Source organism: Emys orbicularis, chromosome 3, assembly GCF_028017835.1.
Source record: "Emys orbicularis isolate rEmyOrb1 chromosome 3, rEmyOrb1.hap1, whole genome shotgun sequence".
Taxonomy (NCBI): domain Eukaryota; kingdom Metazoa; phylum Chordata; order Testudines; family Emydidae; genus Emys; species Emys orbicularis.
The window spans coordinates 150535106-150554625 of record NC_088685.1 but is presented as its reverse complement, the minus strand read 5'-3'; the positions used below and the strand labels follow the sequence as shown (position 1 = coordinate 150554625).

The 19520-nt window shown below is 51.6% G+C and overlaps 1 protein-coding gene across 1 annotated transcript; it reads left to right on the top strand.

Annotated features, from left to right (window-relative positions):
- Window positions 1-1356: 1356 nt before the first annotated feature.
- On the top strand, window positions 1357-18306 carry DLK2 (delta like non-canonical Notch ligand 2). Its single transcript, XM_065402046.1, has 6 exons — window positions 1357-1438; window positions 9106-9207; window positions 11416-11479; window positions 15450-15580; window positions 16753-16897; window positions 17532-18306. The coding sequence occupies exons 1-6, from the start codon at window positions 1357-1359 to the stop codon at window positions 18304-18306; spliced, it is 1299 nt and encodes a 432-aa protein (XP_065258118.1).
- The last annotated feature ends 1214 nt before the right edge of the window (window positions 18307-19520 follow it).

The window sequence follows — 19520 nt, the reverse complement described above, 5'->3', positions numbered from 1 at the left end:
CACCCACTCCTGTAATAGACCCCAACAGGTTATTTATGTTCTGTATGAAAAAGGGTTAGCTTTTATTAATTTTAAATGTACTGCCTTTCCATTTAATTGGAATGTCCCCACCCTTGTTCTTGTATGGCACAAGAGAGTAAATAGAAGTGCCATCTGGCAGGGCCAAAAGTGATGTGAAGTCCCATGAACTAATGAGTCTGGTGTTGAGTCTAGGCAGTGGCAACAGGGACTTCAAGGTCAGAGAGAATCTGGCACTGGGTTTGAACAACATCCCCAAGGACTTTGGGGTACAGAAAATGTAGCATTAGGTGGCCCAGCGGGGTTAAGATAGCAGAGAATGCAGAGCTGAGCCAGGGGGTGTCCCAGCCCAGTTCCTCTTATGCCAGTGTGCATACCACAAACCCACCATTGCTAATGGCATTAGTTGCCTCTTTGCTTGTCCTCAGTGGCAGCCTCAGCAGAGAGGCCAAAGGACTGACAGGGCCTTGGAGACTGAACTCCATTTGTACCAATGGAGGACAGTCACCAGAGCAGGCTGAGGAAGGGTGGGCAGCGTGAGGGAGTTTAGGCCTTTCCCATTCTTCCTCTTCCCAGGATCTGCTCCAGGTCCCAACCACATTTGTCCGGTGTGTGCATAGTTGTATTTCAACACAGCCACTCTCCACAGGGTGACAGATCATTGAAATGGTGAAAATTACCCAGGGAGAGCCAGAAGCTGTTTCACCTTTGCCCTTAACCCTCTCTCTGCCACCCCCACCTCCCCAATACACACACACACACATACCCCTGCTGCCCATGGAAGCTATTTCTAAGCAATCCCGGGCATCTGGGGAATGAGGCTCTGAACAAATATCGGAGCGTGCGCGTGCACGCACACACACAGACACAGACACGTGCTGCTGCTGCTGCAGAGTCAAATATAGACCTTGGGGAAGGGGGAACAATGGCAGGGGGTTGGGTTACATTGCCGCAGGGCCAGCGGGTTGCGGGTGTTTGTTGTGGGCCAGGGTGGAATGGGAAAAGCGAGGGGGAGGGAGAGAACATTTGTTTTAATATATAACCCCCCGCCCGGTGCTGTGCTATGCTGTGCAGTGTGTGTGTGTGAGTGACCTGGAGTGAGAGCCAAGCTATGGGATGTTAAATTGAGTTGGCAGCTCAGTGGCTTTTGCGGTCTCTCTCCAGCTGGTTTCCGCTGCTCCCCTGTCTCCTGGCCTGGAGGGATTAGAGGGGGCAGGAAGGGGTGATTTTCACTGGGCTTCTGCACAGAAAAGTGTTTCTCTCTTTGCTTTGGGGAAGGTTTCCCCAGTGGAGGGGAAGCCGCAGCATCACCTGTTCCCTCAGCCCAGCTTCCGCCTCATGCCCCTGATGTCCAGCTGCCTCCAAGGAGCAGGCTCCAGACAGCAAAAGAAAGGGAAGCAGGTCCAGCTGGTTTTGACAGGTAATTTTTCTGGCTGTATGTGAGTGGTGACAGCACTTTGGAAGAGTGGCCTGGGAGGGGCTGTTTAGCTGGCACGCGCCAAGGGAGTGAAGCACAAATGCAGCAGGGTGACAGGTCACCCCATTCCAACCCCAGGTTCCCACTTTGTGGGATTTCCTTGAACAGGGGAAAATCTCTGATCAGATTCTTATGGCTAGAAAAAAAATCCTTCCTAATTCTGACCCAGCAGCTGTTCAATGCGAGAAGCTGCTGGGGATGGTGTAGCAGTGATCAGAGGAGAGCAGAGCAGGATCTAAGCCTGCAGTAGGGGGCAGGAATCCCAATTTCCAATCTCAGGGGCTGCAGGAAGAGTTGTCTTTCCTGACTAGATCTCAAAGAGCTGGACATTGTTATAGCAAGTCCTAGATTCAGCAGGGGCAGGTTGAGAGCCCTCCACTCCTAGGGAAGATTCATTCTGAGCCCCTAGTGCCAGACAAGAAGCGGCAGGTGTTTTCCCACTCCTTTTTCCCCTCTGTCTCCTTCCCCCACTTTCTTTACCTCCCTTCTCCCCAGCTCTTACTCTCTGTAAGAATCACACAAGGACCATGGTTAAAAAGTGAAAGGAAAAGTCACATTTGTTTAAATTCACCCATTTTGTCCTCTCTCAGATATTGAAATGATCTGTTCCCTACCCTACGGCCTGTGAGTTTATATCTCCAGTGACCAAGTGTTCCCTCATGTACCCAGATGGCACTCACTCAATGCCACGGCTCTCACCCTTGAGAGGAACAGAATGGAAAACCCTGGGTCCTGTACTACTTACCTCAATCTAACCCCATCTTTCCCTCTTACAGACCCTGGTGAGTTGTATGTACATGCACACACTGATCTTAACATGGAGTGCTTCTCATTATACAGGTACACACACATTCACTCTGTTACAGCAGACATACACACTGACACCACCACGGCTACACAAATACACAGCACACACACTCAGTCCACCAGCACACACAATGGCACCCGCACTCAGTGGTCCTTATCACTCAAACTAAGAAAAATACAGTGTCATTGTATGGGACCCTGTTCTCTTAGCAGCCTCCCAATGCCCAGCAGTTAGTCCAAGGGCAATATCACAATAAGAACGTGCAAGAGCAGGTGAGGATGGGGAACAGGGAGAGATGTGAAGGGTGAGTAGTAGCAAGCACCTGCTACTCCAGGGTAGAGTCCGAGGAAGCTGGTGTAGGCAGTACCGTTTGAAGGATGAGGAGTGAGGGAGGTGAGCAGCCTAAGCCCCATAGCAAAGGAGCTATCAGTGCAAGGTGCTGCCTGGGCTTGGCAGAGCAGAGAGAGCAAGTGGGGATATTGGGCAATGGTCAAAGAAGACTGAACACCAGGGGAGTTCTTCCTGTTCTTTTAGCAGCGTCAGCCAGGGAGGGGGAGCTCTCCTTCTGCTTTTAGCAGAGGAAGGGAAGATGTGCTCTCCTCCTCACTGCTCCCCTTTACTGTAACGCCTGGTATCAAGAGAGGTAGAGTCATAGTTGTAGACTGAGTCGGGACACGAAGGGCCTTGAAGAACAGTGCCTTCCATGACTAGGTCTCCTAGACGTTATGATAATACGACTACTACTACAAAGATGAGGCTAGTGACTTTGTAGAAGATGGAAAACCAGTGAAGGTCTCCCAGGATAGAGCTGGAGCAGTTCTGTTCCATGCACATCTGAGCAGATGGCTGAAGCATCCTGAAGAGACTGAGGTTTGGATCTGAGGGGCTTCTGGAGACCATGGAAATGGATGCTCATACACCTGACTTGTGAAGGGAGCGATTCAGCAAAGAAGGTCTAGAAGATAGACTGAGGTGCAAAGGTTTGCTCAGAGACTAGGGGAACTTAGGGCCAAGAGGAGAAAAGAGACCAGAGAGAAGGGAGGTGGTTGAATTGCAGCTACAGCTGAGAGTCCTCCTCCATCCAAGAGGGAGGGTGTCTGTCTTGTTGATGTTTGAGTGGAGCAAGTTAAGAGCCAGGTGTCACCGTGTGTGACAAAAGGGGAGGGAGGTGCAATAGTTGAGGTAAGTGAAATGATATGCCCAAGTTGGAAGGGGTGGACAGACATGTGAGGCACAGTTATAGAGACAGGCAAGATTCCAGGTGGGGAGGGAGCAGAGACACCAGCCTGAAGTCCAAGGGGGATGTGTAGCCCATGTCAAATGCTACACTGAGGTCAAGTGTGAGGGAGCCCTAGATGGCAAAGGGGAGGAGGAGAGTGCCTGAGTAGAGTGCTTTCAGTGCTCTGGAGTTCAAATTGAAATGGACCAAGGATGCTGTGGGAAGTGAGGGTGTTGCAGAGATGATTTTCGACAGTATTTTGCTTTGAAGAGTACATTTGATCTGGGGCCACACTTGACAGCACTGGGGTCAAAAGTTAATTTCTTGAGGAGAGCTGCAGCTATGAGTGTGGTAGTGATAGAGCTGCCAAGAAATGAATGGATGATCATAGTGCTGGCAGAGAGAGACAGAGTGGAGAGGACAGGGCCTGAGAGGAGGTAATCGGATGTGATGAGGGTGGAGATGGCGATTTGGGAGGATTGGGAGACAGGGGAGCGTGGTGTTAGTGGCTGTGATGCTATTGTTAACTGATGCAGTTCTGGAGTGGTAGGAAGTAGCAAACTCTGGGCAAGAGGTGAGGGGAAGAGGAGAAAGTGGGCAGGTGGTGGAGCAGACTGGTAATGCTGAAGAATGAAACTTGCCAGGGCCTTTGGATGTTACCCAGCAATAGACAGGGATGTGCCTTCCTGGGTGGGAGAGAGGCCTTGCAGAGGACTAGCTGTTCTGTCTAGGTCTGGTGAAGAAAGCTTTGGAGCACCAGCACCTCTCCAGGTGACCTCTTAAGGGCTTAGAGCTTATCCATGTAATGGAAGGTTCTGGAGGAGCAAGGAAACAGAGTTTTTAGAGGGGCAAGTTAGTTTGGAAATGCAGACAGAACAATCAGATGCTCCCCAGGGGTCCTTGTCACCACACATAAAGATCCTTGTTATACACGCACACACAGACACAAGCAATCAGCTGACTGAAGATGGGGCTGACACACCAGTAAGCTTCCTGGAGATCCTTGCAGTCTTGAGTGAGCGGGGAAGAAGGTGATTACTGGAGATCAATCAGTGGCTTGTGGATGGTATGAAGAGGGGGGCTGGGATTCACAGAGCATTCAGATTTCTTTTCTGATGGGAAGTGACTGTCAGAATTACTCCGTCTCTACTTTAAGCAATGGGCTATCCCTTGGGGTGAAAACTGGCAGAGCTTGTAGGGCAGCCTTTAAACTAGACAGGAAGGGGCTGAAGGAGGAGCTTTCACTTAACTCAGATAATTTAGTATGTACTTCCAATATAAACATAAAAATAGAAGATGGAGACATTTTTCAAGAGATGATTAATAATGGGGGGAATGAGCACTGATGTATGAAAATGTATGTAGAAAAAAGTAGCAAGTGTGAGCAGTAAGACTTGATCAAGGCAGTCCTAGATAATGCAGTGATTAAAATGTGTCATCTTTGTGTGATTGGTTCACACAAGGACTCCCAATGTTGCTCCTGTTGCTGGAGCCACACTGGTGCTAGTGCCACTGGAAGAAGTTGGAGAGAAATGCCAGAGAAGCCAAGTCCCTGCTGTGTTATGGGAGTCTCGCACCCCATTCTCCATGTAGATCTGAAGCCGCTTGCAATCCTTGGTTGTCATCCTCCATTCTCAGCAGGAAGCCTGGGTTGGTGTCTCTGCTGGTCAGAGTCTCCATGAAGCAGATTTAGGCTGGCTGCCAAGCAATATATGGGTAGTTAAAATCTCCATGACCACTGACTAGCATCCTGTGACATGGGGTAACCCAAGAGTTGGTGTGGGAGTTTCTCCTTGTTTCACATGTTTCTCCAGCTCTTGGGGCTGGTTCCTGGCACCCAGTGGTTTCTCTTTCATTCCTTGTATCCTTCCCCACCGGACATCATTCCCCCGCTTGCTCTCCTCACTCCTTATGGGACTGTAGCACCCCATCAGTGGGAAGGGCTTGTCTATTCAGCCCCCCACCCCCTTTCAGTGTTTCCTGGGCAGACCCTAGGGGGCTGCAGTGCCATTCCACATCACAGGGGGATCCTCCCCCCAGATTTGGGACAGAGCCAGGGGGCTCTGGCTCTGTAACAGGGCACTCTCCTTCCTCCTCCTCTCCTGCTTTGCAGGGGTGTGTAGCTGCCCCCCACCCCCTAGGTGAGCAAGCACAGGGACAAAAACCTTGGGGCAGATTCTGCGGGGGAGGCCGGAGGGGGAAGATCTCCTGGGAGGGGGCAGGGAGGCGTCAACCCAGCTCTCGGCTCAGGCAGAGGCGGCTTCCCCGCTGCCATCCGGGCTGGAGCCGGTGAGAGGTGAGTGGGGCAGGGCAGGGGGCTGCTGCCTGCGGCTGGGGGCTCTGGGTTTCCTGGCTCCCGCTCGCCGTCGGGCTGCGGGAGGCGGCATGTCCCGGGGAGGGCGCAGGGATGTGCAGCCACACGCAGCCCCTGGCAGCCGGCCTGAGCGCACGGCAGCGGCGGGAGGAGCAGCCGGAGCGGGGAGCCTCGCAGCAGCTCCGCAGCCCTGCGCCTCCCGAACCCCCCGCAGCCGGGCTGGGCCGGGCATGGCAGCCCCCCTCCGGCACTCCCCGCGTTAGACCCCGGGAGCCAAAGGAGCCGCTGCGATCGCCGAGGTGAGGAGGCGGGCAGGACCGGCGGGGGGAGCTCAGGGGGCGGCCTGCGGGCTGGGGAAGGAGTAGGGGGGCGCTGGGCTGGGTGGGGGGCCGCGAGGGGAGAGAGGATCTGGCTGCCTGCGGGGCGCAGGAGCCGGCAGAGGTGCTGCCCCACCGCACAGCTGGAGTCCAGGCTCTCGGTGCCCAGCGGCCTTTGCTGGGGGGAGGCGCCCCCTGCAGGGCCGGTCGCCTGGGGAGGGGGATGTGGCTGAGGTGAGGCGGGGGCAGCACGTGTCTGCACTAAGCGAGCCCCCTGCGGCTGGCCCGGGGGCAGGAATGGAGGCGTCTGCTGCAGTCCCGGAGACCTGGCCCCAGGTCTCTCTCTTCTCGCCCCCAACCCGCGGGGCAGGGCCGTTCTGGGCTGGGGGTCAGGCTGGATGCAGAGATCCCACGTGAGTGCACAGGAGTCAGGGGGTGGCAGGGCTGGCAGTGCCCCCCCAAAACACTGAACCTCGAAGGGTGCACCCCAAGGGGCAGCACCCCCTGCACACACCATCCTGCCAGGTGGAGATCGGGCCCTGGCCTCAAGGAGCCAGAATGTGGAGCTAGAGCAATATCAGGGTGTGCCAGAGAGAGATTCAGGGGCATCCCCTCCAACAGCATCTGGGGGCAGGGGATAATCCTCCCACTTTGCTCTGAGGTGGTTGCTTTTCTCAGCTGATCCACTTTGTGCTCTGTCTTCATTTATAGCTAGTTTAGTTTAACTCCCTCTCCCAAAAAAGAGAGAGATGTAGGGAGTCGTTGCCCCCCTGTGTGACACTCACTTGGAGGGCAAACTGGTGTGTCTGTGAAGTCAGTGCTAAGGAAGCAGAGAGGTCAGGAGGGCAGCTCTAGGTGAGGAGCAGAGCTTAGAGGTGTGAGCCATAGCACCTGGAAACCCCAGCCATCGAGCTGTGATCCAGTAATCCTCAGCCACCAACCCCCCGCCCCATCCACCAATTCACCCAGCACCCGCTGATCTGGTAGCCCGCAGAATCCCTACTCAGCAAGCCTAATAAATACATGAGTATTGAAAGGAGAAAGTTCCCTCAGTTCATGAGAGTGACCCAGGGCTTGGAATAAAGACCTAGCCCCAGTACAAATACTGCTCATACCGCCTATGCATTCTCAGAACACCTTATGTTTATTTAGAGCCTTTAATCCCAAAGGATCCCACAGTCTTTGCCTGCTGCCTCCCCACTAGTGCTGGAAGGTGCTGCCTGAGCTGCAGGTACAGCGTTGGGAATAATGTCCACAATTTGATTGCATTAAGTCTGAGGTCATGCCTCAAACGGGGAGACTTCGTGAGAAATCTAAGGGAAAATGACCTTTTCAATGACATGTGGTATGAGGCTCAGCTCCTAACGGCCCCGGAGGAGCATGCTGCCAACTGTTCAACCATAATCCCTAAATTATTTTATAAGATTCACAGGAATCACTTCACCCTCGCCTGAAATGCAGCAGCTGTTCAACAGCTCACACCAACACTACACAGCACTTTAGGACAGGAAGTGAAGGAGAATCCTGTGCCCAAATGTAACTGCAGGGGGAATTCAGGGAGGTAGAATGTAATTATCTGTGGTGGAATTTGGTCAGGCTAATCAGAAGTGCCATGGGACTTGTAATGACCACAGGTGGTTAGAATCTTGGTTCTGCAACTCATTTGAATGATGCTTCTAGCAGCACCGTACCTCTAAGACAACAGGACAGGCCAGACTCAGGCCAGCCCCCTTCTAAGGTACCAGTGTCACTTCCTGAAGAGTCTGTCTGCTGCCTGAATCCTAGGAAGTCTCCCATCCAAGTATTAGCTCAGCCCAGCACTGCATTGCTTGCAAGCCATCCTTAAGGTAGAACAGCCCCTGTCCTTCCCATCCACACATTTGGGTAGAGTCCCTCCATATGCTCATCATTCTCCTAGGAAAATTGCCTGCCCCTTCTGATCTGGTTATATTTCTGTCCCTATGATGTCACCCTACATTTGCCTGCCCATAACAGTCCCAATTTGCCCCAGAAAGCTATGAAGGAACAAGGCCTTTTTGGGAAGTAGTAGTGCTGCTCCAGGAGAGCAAGCAGTGGATGGAAAATAAATGGACTCAGAAACATTGGGGCTACCAGTGGCTCCGCAGGAAGGCAGGAGAAACAGGAAAGAACGAACTACAGTTAATTAGGAAGGGAATCTTTGCTTTTGCTTCTTTAAGCTTTACCCCCAAATCTAGGAGCCTTTACCCCACTCCCATGTCCTGCAGATGTTGCTCCTGGCCGTACTGACCACCTGCCAGAGTTGGAGGGATTTATTTTTCTCCCTCCCCCTTTTGAGTCTGGCAGAGACAGAAGCAATTTCCCTGCTTAGCCATCAGCTTTATTAGGTTTGCTAGCTGCAGCTCAGAGCCTAGTGAGAGGACATAAAGTCACCAGCTCTACATCTGAGTGCAATTGGCTGCACTGATTGCAGAGGCAGTTGGGACTGAGAAGCAACGTCCTCAGCACAGCCTGAGCTGCACCTCAGAGAGTGTCACCCGTCCATTCAGACTGCAGTTAAGATGCATTGGTAGAGTCATGTGGGTGATCTCAGTATTGAATGAAAATGGGGATGGTTCCTCTATGCTGGGGAAGTGGGGTTGCTTGAGGGGAAGGCTGAGATACATGGATGGGCTCCAATTTAATATCCTTAGTCATTATATACAGTACTCCGATATAATTCTGCTTTATACATTTAAAGGAGGCTGTTTGGACTATGGAGCTCTGGTTGTCCCCAGGAGAGGAGGGAGCCCAGAAGGACCTGTTGGAGAGATGTAGTGAGAATGTGACAAGTGGACAATCCTTGTAAAAATGTGAACTCAGAACTCACAGAAATAGGATGATGGGGAGAAAGGGATGTGTGAAGCAAACCCAACAAGGCTGCAGGGGGGTGGGTGTAGGGATTTTCTGACTGTGCTCTTTATGTCTCTGTAGGTGTTCATCTCGGTGGGGCCACATTGACCATGCTTAGAAGTTTCTGTCTTCAGCTCATGTCCTTGGTTTGGATCCTCTTGGCCCATCACCATCTTGCCCAAGGTGAGACTCAGTAGACATGTGTCTTGCTCCTGTGTCCATCCTTCCAAACCCACCTTGGTGCTGCTGAAGTCTCCTCACATCACTGCTATCCAGCAAAAGGAAGCTGATCTGACAGATGAGAGCAGAGGCTCTGCTTAGCCAGTAGGCTTACTGTGCATGACTGGCTGCAGTCAGAAAGGCTCTTTGCTCTGCTTTCCAGGAGTGTCATAGTGCAGTGCCTGGCAATACCCAAGGGGACAGAGGGTAGGACTCCCTTGGGCTGCATACGGAGCTCACTTTCTGTAAAAATGGCTGGATTATAGTAATGGACACAACAGTTCCAAGAGGCAGGGAAAGGCAGGAGGAGTGCAAAAGGCCAGCTTGGATCCTGAATTTGCCCCAGTTAAGTGGTGAAGCCACAAAGCACCCACCATTGCAGAGTGCTTATAGACATGAAACAAGATAGTACTCAGCCACAGGCTGAACTGGCCCCGCATGCTGCTCCAGATTAGCCATGGCACGTTATGGGAGTTTCTAGTCCTGGTCTGGGCCAGAGGGAGTCGCCATCCCCTCTGACTTCTCATGTTCCATGTGGTGTAGCTTAGAGAAAGTCTCTTTTGCTGGCAGCCTGATATAAGCTCTGCTGATGGGACTCGAGATCCAGCACCGGCCAAGGGGAGATGGACTCAATCAGCTACCGGTCCTCCATCTCCAAGACAGGGCTGAAGGAGGCTCAGTCCCTGAGATAAGAGGTCCAATTTCCTGACATTTGCTTCTGCTCTCCCATTCCTACCCCATGCAGGTCTCTCTTCCCGCTCTCTTTGTCTGACTCCAGTCCATGTTTCAGGTGTGCAGTGACACCTGCTGGACAGGGGGCAGGATGAGAAGCTGTTTACTTTGTTCGTGTCCCTGGCTCTCAAAGTCTAAGAGTAACCATGATGGGGAGTGGAGCTCCCCCAGCTTGTCCCAGCCCCAAGACGATGTGGGACTGAGAGCTCTGGACTCGGTCTAGTGGCCACTCCTAAGCCCTGCAAAGCCACCATGTCTCAGTGATAATCAGTAAACAGGAAGGAGAGAGCAGGTGGCCCGAGACAGAGAGGCAGAGAGCAATGAACAGGAGGGAAGAGGGCTGGAGATGAGACACCTGACTGAAGAAAGGAGGCCAGTGGTGGGGAGGAGGAGCAGCAGGGCCAGGCCATGGCTCAGTTACAGCCTTTGGGGCCTTTAAATAAATAAACAGAACTTGACACCTATCAGGTTATAATGCCCCATGCTCGCCTTCCTCTGTGCAACAGAGTGAGGGATTGTCACTCACAACCTGGCCTTGGCAGAGCCTCGCAGCATAGCACTCTGAAAGCATCTGCAGCCCTAGGGATAGAGGAACTGCTGGGGACTGAGACGGTGCCAGTCCAGCCTCACTCACCTCACTTCTTGGGGAAACTTGGCTTTTCCCAAAGGACACAAATGTTTAGAATCTTTAGAACAGAAGGAATCCTTCTCAAGGCCCTTAAGCCCCTCAGATTTCTGCTCAGAAGCTAGTCCTAGACTTTACTATCATTATTATTTATTATAGTATAGTAGCACCTGGAGGCCCCAGTAGGATTGGGCCCTATTGGGCTGGGTGCTGTAAACCAACAAGTAATACACATTCCCTCCCAGAATAGCCACAGTCTTAGGAAAGTGCCACAGACAGGGTGAAGGACATGATCCCAATACATAATTTTCAAGCACATTGTTAGTTTTCTAAACAAAGACGCAGTGTTTCAGCCACCTACCCGCTGTGTCTTGTCACAGCCCTAGATTGTGAGCTCTCTGGGGCAGGGATTGTCTTGTTTATACAGCAGCTAGCACACCGTTGCTCTTAATTCTTGACTGGGGTCCCCAAATGCTGTTGTCATACAAGTACTAACTGTTTCTGTGCACCTGGTCCTCACTGTCTGATCCTTCCCTGTGCAGATGGTCTCTTGTAAAGCCCTCACACCCAGTGGGGTAGCTGTGACATAATGAGGGGCAGTCAGAGATAAATGGAGGAGGGGGAAGTGAGCATTTGCAAGATAAAAGGGGTCTATGGCCCAAGGGCCCTCACTGTGGATAGATCTGACCTAATAGGGGCCCTTGGCATGAGCAGTTCTGGACCCCTGGGGCTTGCATGCACTGGTTTATGTTAGCAAGTGCTTGCTTTTCTGACCTCCTTGTGCACTAACTCCCACTATCTGCCCTGTCCTGCAGGTGATGACTGCAGTGAGCGCTGTAACCTAGCCCACGGCTGCTGTGACCAGGACGGCAAGTGCAGGTATGGTGTTTGGAATTCCGGTATGGGTGCATTTAAACTTTAACCATTCCTAGGACAGCTGATCTCTCGCTCCACACACTGTTTCCCTGGGACATCCAAACCCTTTCCTAGGTCAAGGAATGCAAAGGGGCTCATCCTACTCAACCAGGGCCGGCCCACAACATTTTGGCACCTGAGGCGGGGAGCTCAAATTGACGCCCCCATGCCCCCTCGCTTGGGCCAAAACTTTGAAAGGTCTCAATTCTGCCTTCTTCCTGTTCTACTCCTCTCATGGTACTGCTCTGCTACCTACCCCAATAAAGGAGAACTAACAACTTAAAATGCCTTGTTCAAAAATTTTAAGTAACACTTAACTTTCAAATGCCTGAACAGCAAATGTAACTTTTCTTGTCTGCATAGTAAACACTGGCATTTTTATCTGTTTGAATAATCAAAGTGGTGCTTTCCATGCCTTCTTGGTTGCAAAGATTTGAACTGCTTCCTGAAGGTCCACAGTCTTGGCCAGCTCATGCTCTATTGAGATGGTTGCAAGGTCGACCAGCCTCTCCTGTGTCATTGTGGAGCGTAGATGTGTTTTTATTAACTTCAGCTTGGAGAAGCTGCGTTCTCCACTGGCAACTGTTACAGGAAGTGTTAGAAGTATGCGCAGAGCAACAAAAGCATTTGGAAAGAGGGTGGTCATCTTATTTGTGTACATATATTCCAGAACAGCCTTTGGAGTTGATCCTGCTGAAATGTGTCTTTAAAGGGCTTTCAGTTCATCACCTAAATCACTCGCATCAATATCGCGCATGTCATCATGTGTCAACACTGTCTCTAGTGCCCTGCATTGCTGGTGTAGGTCTTCTTCAGGTATAGTGAGGAGTTTTGGAATATCATACAACATCCCAAATATACTGCTGTGATCCTTGACCTGCATGAAACATTCTTCAACTGACTGTATTGCACAATCTAGCACCTGGTAAAGAATTCAACTTTGAATTGTTGTTTGGGGTCTCTTATGGGATTATCCCGTGCCTCGTAATCAAAATGTCTTCTTCTTCGGTGACTCTTGTATTCTTGAATGGGTGGGAAAATAGCTTCAGTGTGAAGTTCCTCTGCCAACTTCTGTGCACTCTTCAGAACATTTTGAAATCCCTCATCTGATTGGTAAGACTGTAGGTATGACTTTGCTTTGTCCAGTTGTTCCATTGCTCCAGATATATCAAAGTCAACACCTTGGAGTCTCTTGCTTACAACATTTATTTCAAACAGTATGTCATGCCACAACACTAAGCCACACAGAAATGTGAAGTTATGTATGTTTCTGGTGATTCCATTTCCTTCTGCCACTGTTCTCCCACAAACAGTTCCTGTCATAGCATTATCCTCCATAATGGCAACTATGGCATCATCTATCTTCCCAATTTGGTGTTTGATAGGCTTTATCGCCTCCACCCGACTTTCCCATTGTGTGGCACTCAGTGGTTTCAGTGTCAGACAGGATGTTCCCAGATGTTGCTTCAAAATTTGTCATCGATGAGTTGATGCAGAGAAAAATACATAGATGCTCTGAATTACATTAAAAAATTCAGCAGCCTCACTAGAAGCTGATGCTGCATCACTGACCACCAAGTTCAATGAATGAGAACTTCATTGGAGAAAAAAAGCTCGAGGGTTTAACTCTCGGATCCGTGTCTGCACTCCTCTGTTTTTTCCTCTCATGTTGGCACCATTATCGTAGCCCTGACCTCCAGGGGCGGCTCCTGGCACCAGCGCAGCAAGCGTGTGCCTGGGGCGGCAAGCCGTGGGGGACAGCGTGCCGGTTGCTGTGAGGGCGGCAGTCAGGGGAGGTCTGCCGGTTCCACGGTTTCAGCGGCAATTCGGCGGCGGGTACGCCATCTTGCTGGAGTCTATTGGGATTGTAGGCACTGCATTGAGTTTGTGAGGTTTAATTCTGTGATACATTTTGAGTCCGATTCGTATATCTTCCCTGCTCTGTCACCTCAGCTCAGTTCTACTTTCATCCAGGTGCTCTCTTTCTCAGACACGTAATCTCTTCTTTCCCCACTGGGGAGTCGGGCACTGTCCAATCAGGGAACACTTACAATTAGTGCCCACTGTCTTGCTAGGTCTAGAATGCTGCTGTGTACTGCAGTGACTGGTTTCTCCATCACACTCCTATGGTGAGCTTGTAGAATAAGGTGATACTATACATGGATCCCATCTGGAATACTGTGCATGGCTTCACATCTGGATTATTGTGCAGTGCCTTGAGTCCCACAATTCAGGAAGTGTGATGGGGTGTTCATCCCACATGTGCTGGGCAAGGGTTAATATGGGCCTGAGAAACCAATTAACCTGCCTGCTCATACCTGGAGGGTAGGCCAGGCCTAGTTAGAGATAAAGCCCAGCTGGGGGAAGAGCAGGGCTTGTTTCTATAAAGAGCTGGGTGAACCCAGTTAGGGAGGAGAGACCCAGAGGAGAGGAGGTAGAAAGTTTCCACTATAGGAAACAGTTTGATAGGAGGCTGAGGAACAGGGCGGGCAGGCAGGCTGGCTGGCTACTGCAGGAGGGATCTGGAAGCCTGACTGGAGACAGGGACCCTGAGGAGTTATAGCCTTCCTGAACCCCTGAGGGAGGGAAGGAATGTGCTGCCCCCTGGACAGTGGGTTGTCCAAGGCACAGGAGCCTGACAAGGTATGGGGACAGTCTGTAGGAGATGAAGCACACTTGTGAGGAAGAGGCAGTCAGCTGAGGGCTGAAGTTTTGGTTTTGTTGATATTTCTTTTGTCCTTTGGTAAAGGACTCTCTGGCCCTGGGAAGGGCAGGAATTTGCAAATTGGTCTGGCCAGAGGGCAAGGACAATCTTATGGCTGGAGTAGGCCAAAGGACAGTAGGGGGAAACTGAGGCAAATGTTGCTGCAGCACCAGAGCCAGAGAGGCGGGGGGGTGTTGAGCTGGCAGCTTTGTTGCAGGAAGTATATGGACAAATTATACTAGTACAAAGAAGGCAACAAAATGTACAAAGCTACGAGGCCCTGGGGGGAATTCTTCATTCCTGATGGTGCCTGCTACCTGCCCTTTAGCTTGGCTGGAAGGGTACAGGCATTTTCTTTCTGTCTAATTTGATACTTGGATACAGAGCAGATTACCGGGAGGAGGACAGTGTGGACTAGCAATTACAATCAAGGCTGTTAGCAAATGTCTGGGTTCTGTTACCCACTCTGCCTCTGCCACCCTATGTAGCCTTGTAGGGTAAATCCCTTTTCTTCTCTGCCTCAATTCCCACATCTGTAAAGTGCAGATAATATTTACCTCCATCCTTTAGGAGGAATAAGGCATTAAATGTTGGGAAAGGGCTTTGACGCTGAAGAGTGTGAAAGTGTGTGCTGAGTGCTGCTATTCCAGCTTTTGTGGGAGAAAATAAATTCAGTAGCAGCGTTTGACATGTACACACAAAATGCTACTGCAGCCATGTTACCAGACCAGGCGTATGTTTATGTTGCAGTCACGGGTGTGATTGCAGCTCAGTAGACATACCAGAGCTAGCTTGAGTCCTGGAGCAGTGACACTGTGGCATCATGGGCTAGCTGCAGAGGAATTACCCATGGTTCCAGGAATACTTATACTGCCTGCACTGCCCCAGCTTCACTGCTTCTGGTACCCAAGCTGGCTACAATAAAGCTTGCTTGGGTACCTCTACACCAGCTGCAATTACACCTCATGATTAGAGTGTGGACGTGCCCAGGATCTGTCATCTTTGCCTCCTCCCTTGGCCTTGATGGGCTCCCCAGAAGAAGCAATTTTCTGTCTCCTGGGGGCGCTTTGAGAGAAGACTTTCCAAGCACCACACACACTTATAGCAAGCGCAGGATGGTGTGTGAAGATAGGCTTATGTAAGCCATTACATAATCCAGTTCTTGTCTATATTGTGCTGCCATTGGGGAGGCTGCTGTGCTCGGACTGACCTTCCTGTATCCTCTTGCAGGTGTGACCCAGGCTGGGAAGGAAAGTACTGCGAGCAGTGTGTGCGGATGCCAGGCTGTCTCCATGGTACATGCCATCAGCCTTGGCAATGCATCTGTGACAATGGCTGGGCTGGCAAGTTCTGTGACAAAGGTAAGTTCCACCAGCTGGACAGGAATCAGTTTGCTTCAGCAAAGGGTTCAGTGACAGGTAACTTGTTTACAATAAAGATCTCCGGGTGGGGAAAATGTGGTGGGGGGAGGGTCCAATTGCCCTGCAAAGCGAGGGAGGGGAATGTGGAGGGCACAGGGATTAGAGGCACCAGCTGTCAATCCAGCTGCCTGAGCGTATCCCCATGAGATTGAATTTTTCACTCTTTCATGATTAGGGCAGGAGCCCAGCACACATCCCCTAAATGAAAGGATGATGCAGCTGTTTAGGTGACCAGCAGTTTCTCATTGTGATGCTTGCATTGGGGGCTGGGGTCTTATCTTTCTATCAGAGATTTGGCCCATCCCTTTTCCTTTCTACAGAAGGTGGTCGGGCTGCTGGGCTCTGATCTCTGTTTGCAGGGCCTGTGATGCTGTGATATCGATGGGCCTGAGGCAGTGGCATTAGTGGTATTCACTGGCTTTCCCTCACTGTTGGGACTGCTGACACTGCTTTCTATTTCCATCCGCACTTTCTGCCTTTGGCAACCAGCTGGGTGGGATCCACTCACTCTGTCAACTTCAAATGGAAGTGAGTGACGAAGCAGCTTCATGGCGTAGCTAATCTGCCCTCCAGCTAGGGGTCTCGGGGGTCTGCTCTTCAGGCTGGAGGGTGTTCAGAATGCAGCATGCGGTTATTCTATGGCACTCAGAGCACGGGGCAGCTAAGGGCCTTCCCTTCTCTGCATCTCGCTTTCCCTGCCATATAGAACAATGTAAAAGTGCTTTGAGAGCTGCAGCTGAAGAGTTCTAGACTTTAAGGCCAGATGGGACCACCAGCTCATCTAAACTGTCTGATCCCTCTATACCACAGGCCATTAAACCCTACTCAGCCACTCCCACTCCAAGCCCATCCATCAGAACTAGACCAAAGTTTTACAGCCCTCAGAAGGCTAAACTACTGTGTGCCACAGGCAGAGAACAGGAGGGACCGAGGTGCTCCAGTGGCAGGGAACTGATTGAGTTGTACCCCAATGAGTTCTGTGTAAAAGCCATGCTGCTGGGGCTGAGGGAAGCTGCCGCTCATGATTCATCTTTTCCCTTTGGGGTGGGGTTGACAGTTATTGCTGGCACCCAGCTCAGCTCACCAAATGCCTCCCCTTTCTCTCTCCTCAGACATACACATCTGTGAACACGAGCTCCCCTGCCAGAACGGGGCCGAGTGTGTCTACGACGGGGACGGGGAGTATTCCTGCCTGTGTCCTGAGGGCTTCCATGGGAAGGACTGTGAGCGGAAGACAGGGCCATGTGAGAAGGCAGGGTGAGAGAGAGCAGCAGGGCAGGCAGAGATTACATAAGGCATTAGCTCCAGCTCCTACTCTACCAATCAATAGCCCAGCTTGGATTATTAGCTGTGGATTTCCATGTTTATGGCATGAAGCCAAAACCTTCCTAGTCCTTAGGGGAACTTTGGTTTAGCTGACTGTAACAGCAGCTCCCACAGCGGATGGAGTCTGAGCTGTAATCAGAGCAGATTCTAGTCACTCCCGGTTAACGCAGTGACCCTGCCTCTGCTTTGCACTCAGGGAAACTTACTGGGAGTCAGCTTTCCTCTTTGTAATGTTTGGCTTTAGGCTTTTCCTGATGTGGGATTGGCCAGTGACTCGGCCACACTCTCTAGAAGGGTGGGAGGTAGCTGTGCTCCAGGTGTGTCTGTGCATGTGCATAGGGACAACTTTGGGGGCCTTTCTCCCCTCTGTGCAACAGGGACCCAAACACCTGCCCTTTCCTCTCCCCTGCTTATGGGTGGAATTCCCCCTTGTGCAGAGAGCAAGCACAAGGCCTATGGACCACTTAAGCCCATGAGTGCATTTCACCCTGAGAATGCAAGTCTATCTGGGGCCAGAGCCATGTCCTATCCAGGCCTGTGATCAGTCCCTGCTCTCTGCCTGTAGGTTTCCATGCAGGAATGGTGGCCAGTGCCAGGACGAGAACGGCTTTGCTAGGAACTTCACCTGCAGGTGCCTGGCTGGCTTTGTTGGTGCCCTCTGTGAGAACGATGTAGATGACTGCCTGATGCGTCCCTGTGCCAACGGTGCCTCCTGCCATGATGGTATCAACCGCTTTTCCTGCCTGTGCCAGGTGGGCTTCGAAGGCCGTTTCTGCACCATCAACATTGACGACTGTGCCAGCCGCCCGTGCAAAAATGGGGCAAAGTGTTATGATCGCATCAATGATTTTGACTGCTTGTGTCCCGACGGTTTTACTGGCAAAACGTGTGAGGTCTCCACTCCGGAACCGACCTGGGTCACCTTCTACCTTCCTGATGACAGGGAGAACAGTGCTGTGAAAAGCACAACCAGCGAGCATCTCCGAGTTACGCAGCCCGAGCCAGTCAGGACTGTGGTTACTGGGAGGCGGGTTGCCAACCACAGCGAGAAAGCCAGTGGGGGAGGGCTGTTGAAAATTTCTGTGAAAGAGGTGGTGACCCAGCGGGACGCAGGGCTGAGTGAGTCTCAGCTGGTGACCGTGCTGGTGTTTGGGATACTCACAGCTGCGCTGGTCCTGGTGACCATACTGTTAATGCTGCGGAACCGGCAGAGAGGGCGTCGGAGGTCAAACTGGTGCCAAAGCCCCTCACAGGCTGCAAGGAAGCTCCAGGAACAAGAATGTCAAGTGGGCATGTTAAATACAGTCATGGTAGAGCCCAGGAAGACAACAGAACTGTGAGGACTCTGGCACTCTGTGAGGATGCTGCCCCAAGCCAGGGGCCCTGCCGGCAGTCATGCCAATAAACCCTTCAAACTGTGCCCTGGGAGTCATTCTGGTTGGGTATCTCCAAAGTACTAAAGGTCTTTGGTGCAACCTGGTCTGTGATTCAGTGGGGAGGGGGTTTCCACAGGGCAGCGAATTTGTATTTGAAAACAGAACTCTCGAACAGGGTGTGACCAGCCTGTCCTGGATCTAATCCATCTCCATCAACCAGGTGTACCTAGGAGTCCAAAGCCAGGGCTGAGTCAGAACAGCTCACTACTGGAAGTGGCAGCACACTGACTTTGTCAGCTAGCACCAGAAGACATTGGTACCATCTTGTACTAAACCACGCTAGAAATGAGACTGATCGTGCCAGAGCAGAAGAGGGCACGACCCTCTGAGAAACTTAAACTTTGCCAGGCCCCTGGATGCTGGGTAATTCCTAGTGCTGCCACTAGTACCATCTTTGGCCTGTTGTTCACACTGGGGCTAGGGCTTCTGGAGCTGTTGTGCTCTGTGTCTGCCCTTCTGTAGTGCTGTGGGGTTCCCAGCTCTTTCTGGTGGCCATGGTTTGTCTGTTTCAAACTGCACAGCCGCAAGGAGTGAGCAAACAGGCTCCCTCCATAGCCTGGTGGTGCTGTGAGCTGGTTGGGAGAGACTCCAGAGGTGGCTCGAGAGCCCATCTTGCCCTTTTCTACCTGATATCATGTCCCTTCTTCTTGTGAGAATGTTTTGTACCTTGCTGCTGCTGATCCATGTGTCTTTTTCCCCTTTACCAAACCATTTGAGCTGGTTTGGGTGTGTTCTAATAGTAATTCACAAAGCTCCTTCCCCACCCCAGCACATGCTTCCACTTCCCCGCTCGCTGCGGGGGACAGCCAGAGCCAGATGTGTTATAAACACAAAGCCAGCTCCCCTCCAGTGTTGTGGAGGACTGGCTGGCCCCTACCACAGGCCCCTGCAGCTGGAATTGAATATGGAGGAGGCTGGAAGTGAGCTTTGGTTGGTTCGGTAGTAGTCCAGGTCCCAGTTCCTAACTGCCTCCCCCAGGCAGAGCTGGGAGTAACCTAAAACCAGCCATTGTAGCACTTTTCAATATAAAGTGAGGGCGAGGCTCTCTCTAGGGGATGCAGGGGCAGATTAAAGTTTCGGATAGCCCTGGGGAACAGAAAGGTGGCCCTACCTGCTCA

Excerpts from the sequence above, each read along its gene's own strand:
- DLK2 (XM_065402046.1), top strand. The coding sequence starts at position 1,357 with ATGCCCCTGATGTCCAGCTGCCTCCAAGGAGCAGGCTCCAGACAGCAA. Across the intron at positions 9,208-11,415 it reads CCATCACCATCTTGCCCAAG|GTGATGACTGCAGTGAGCGC; the intron begins GTGAGACTCAGT and ends CCTGTCCTGCAG. Across the intron at positions 16,898-17,531 it reads GGGCCATGTGAGAAGGCAGG|GTTTCCATGCAGGAATGGTG; the intron begins GTGAGAGAGAGC and ends CTCTGCCTGTAG.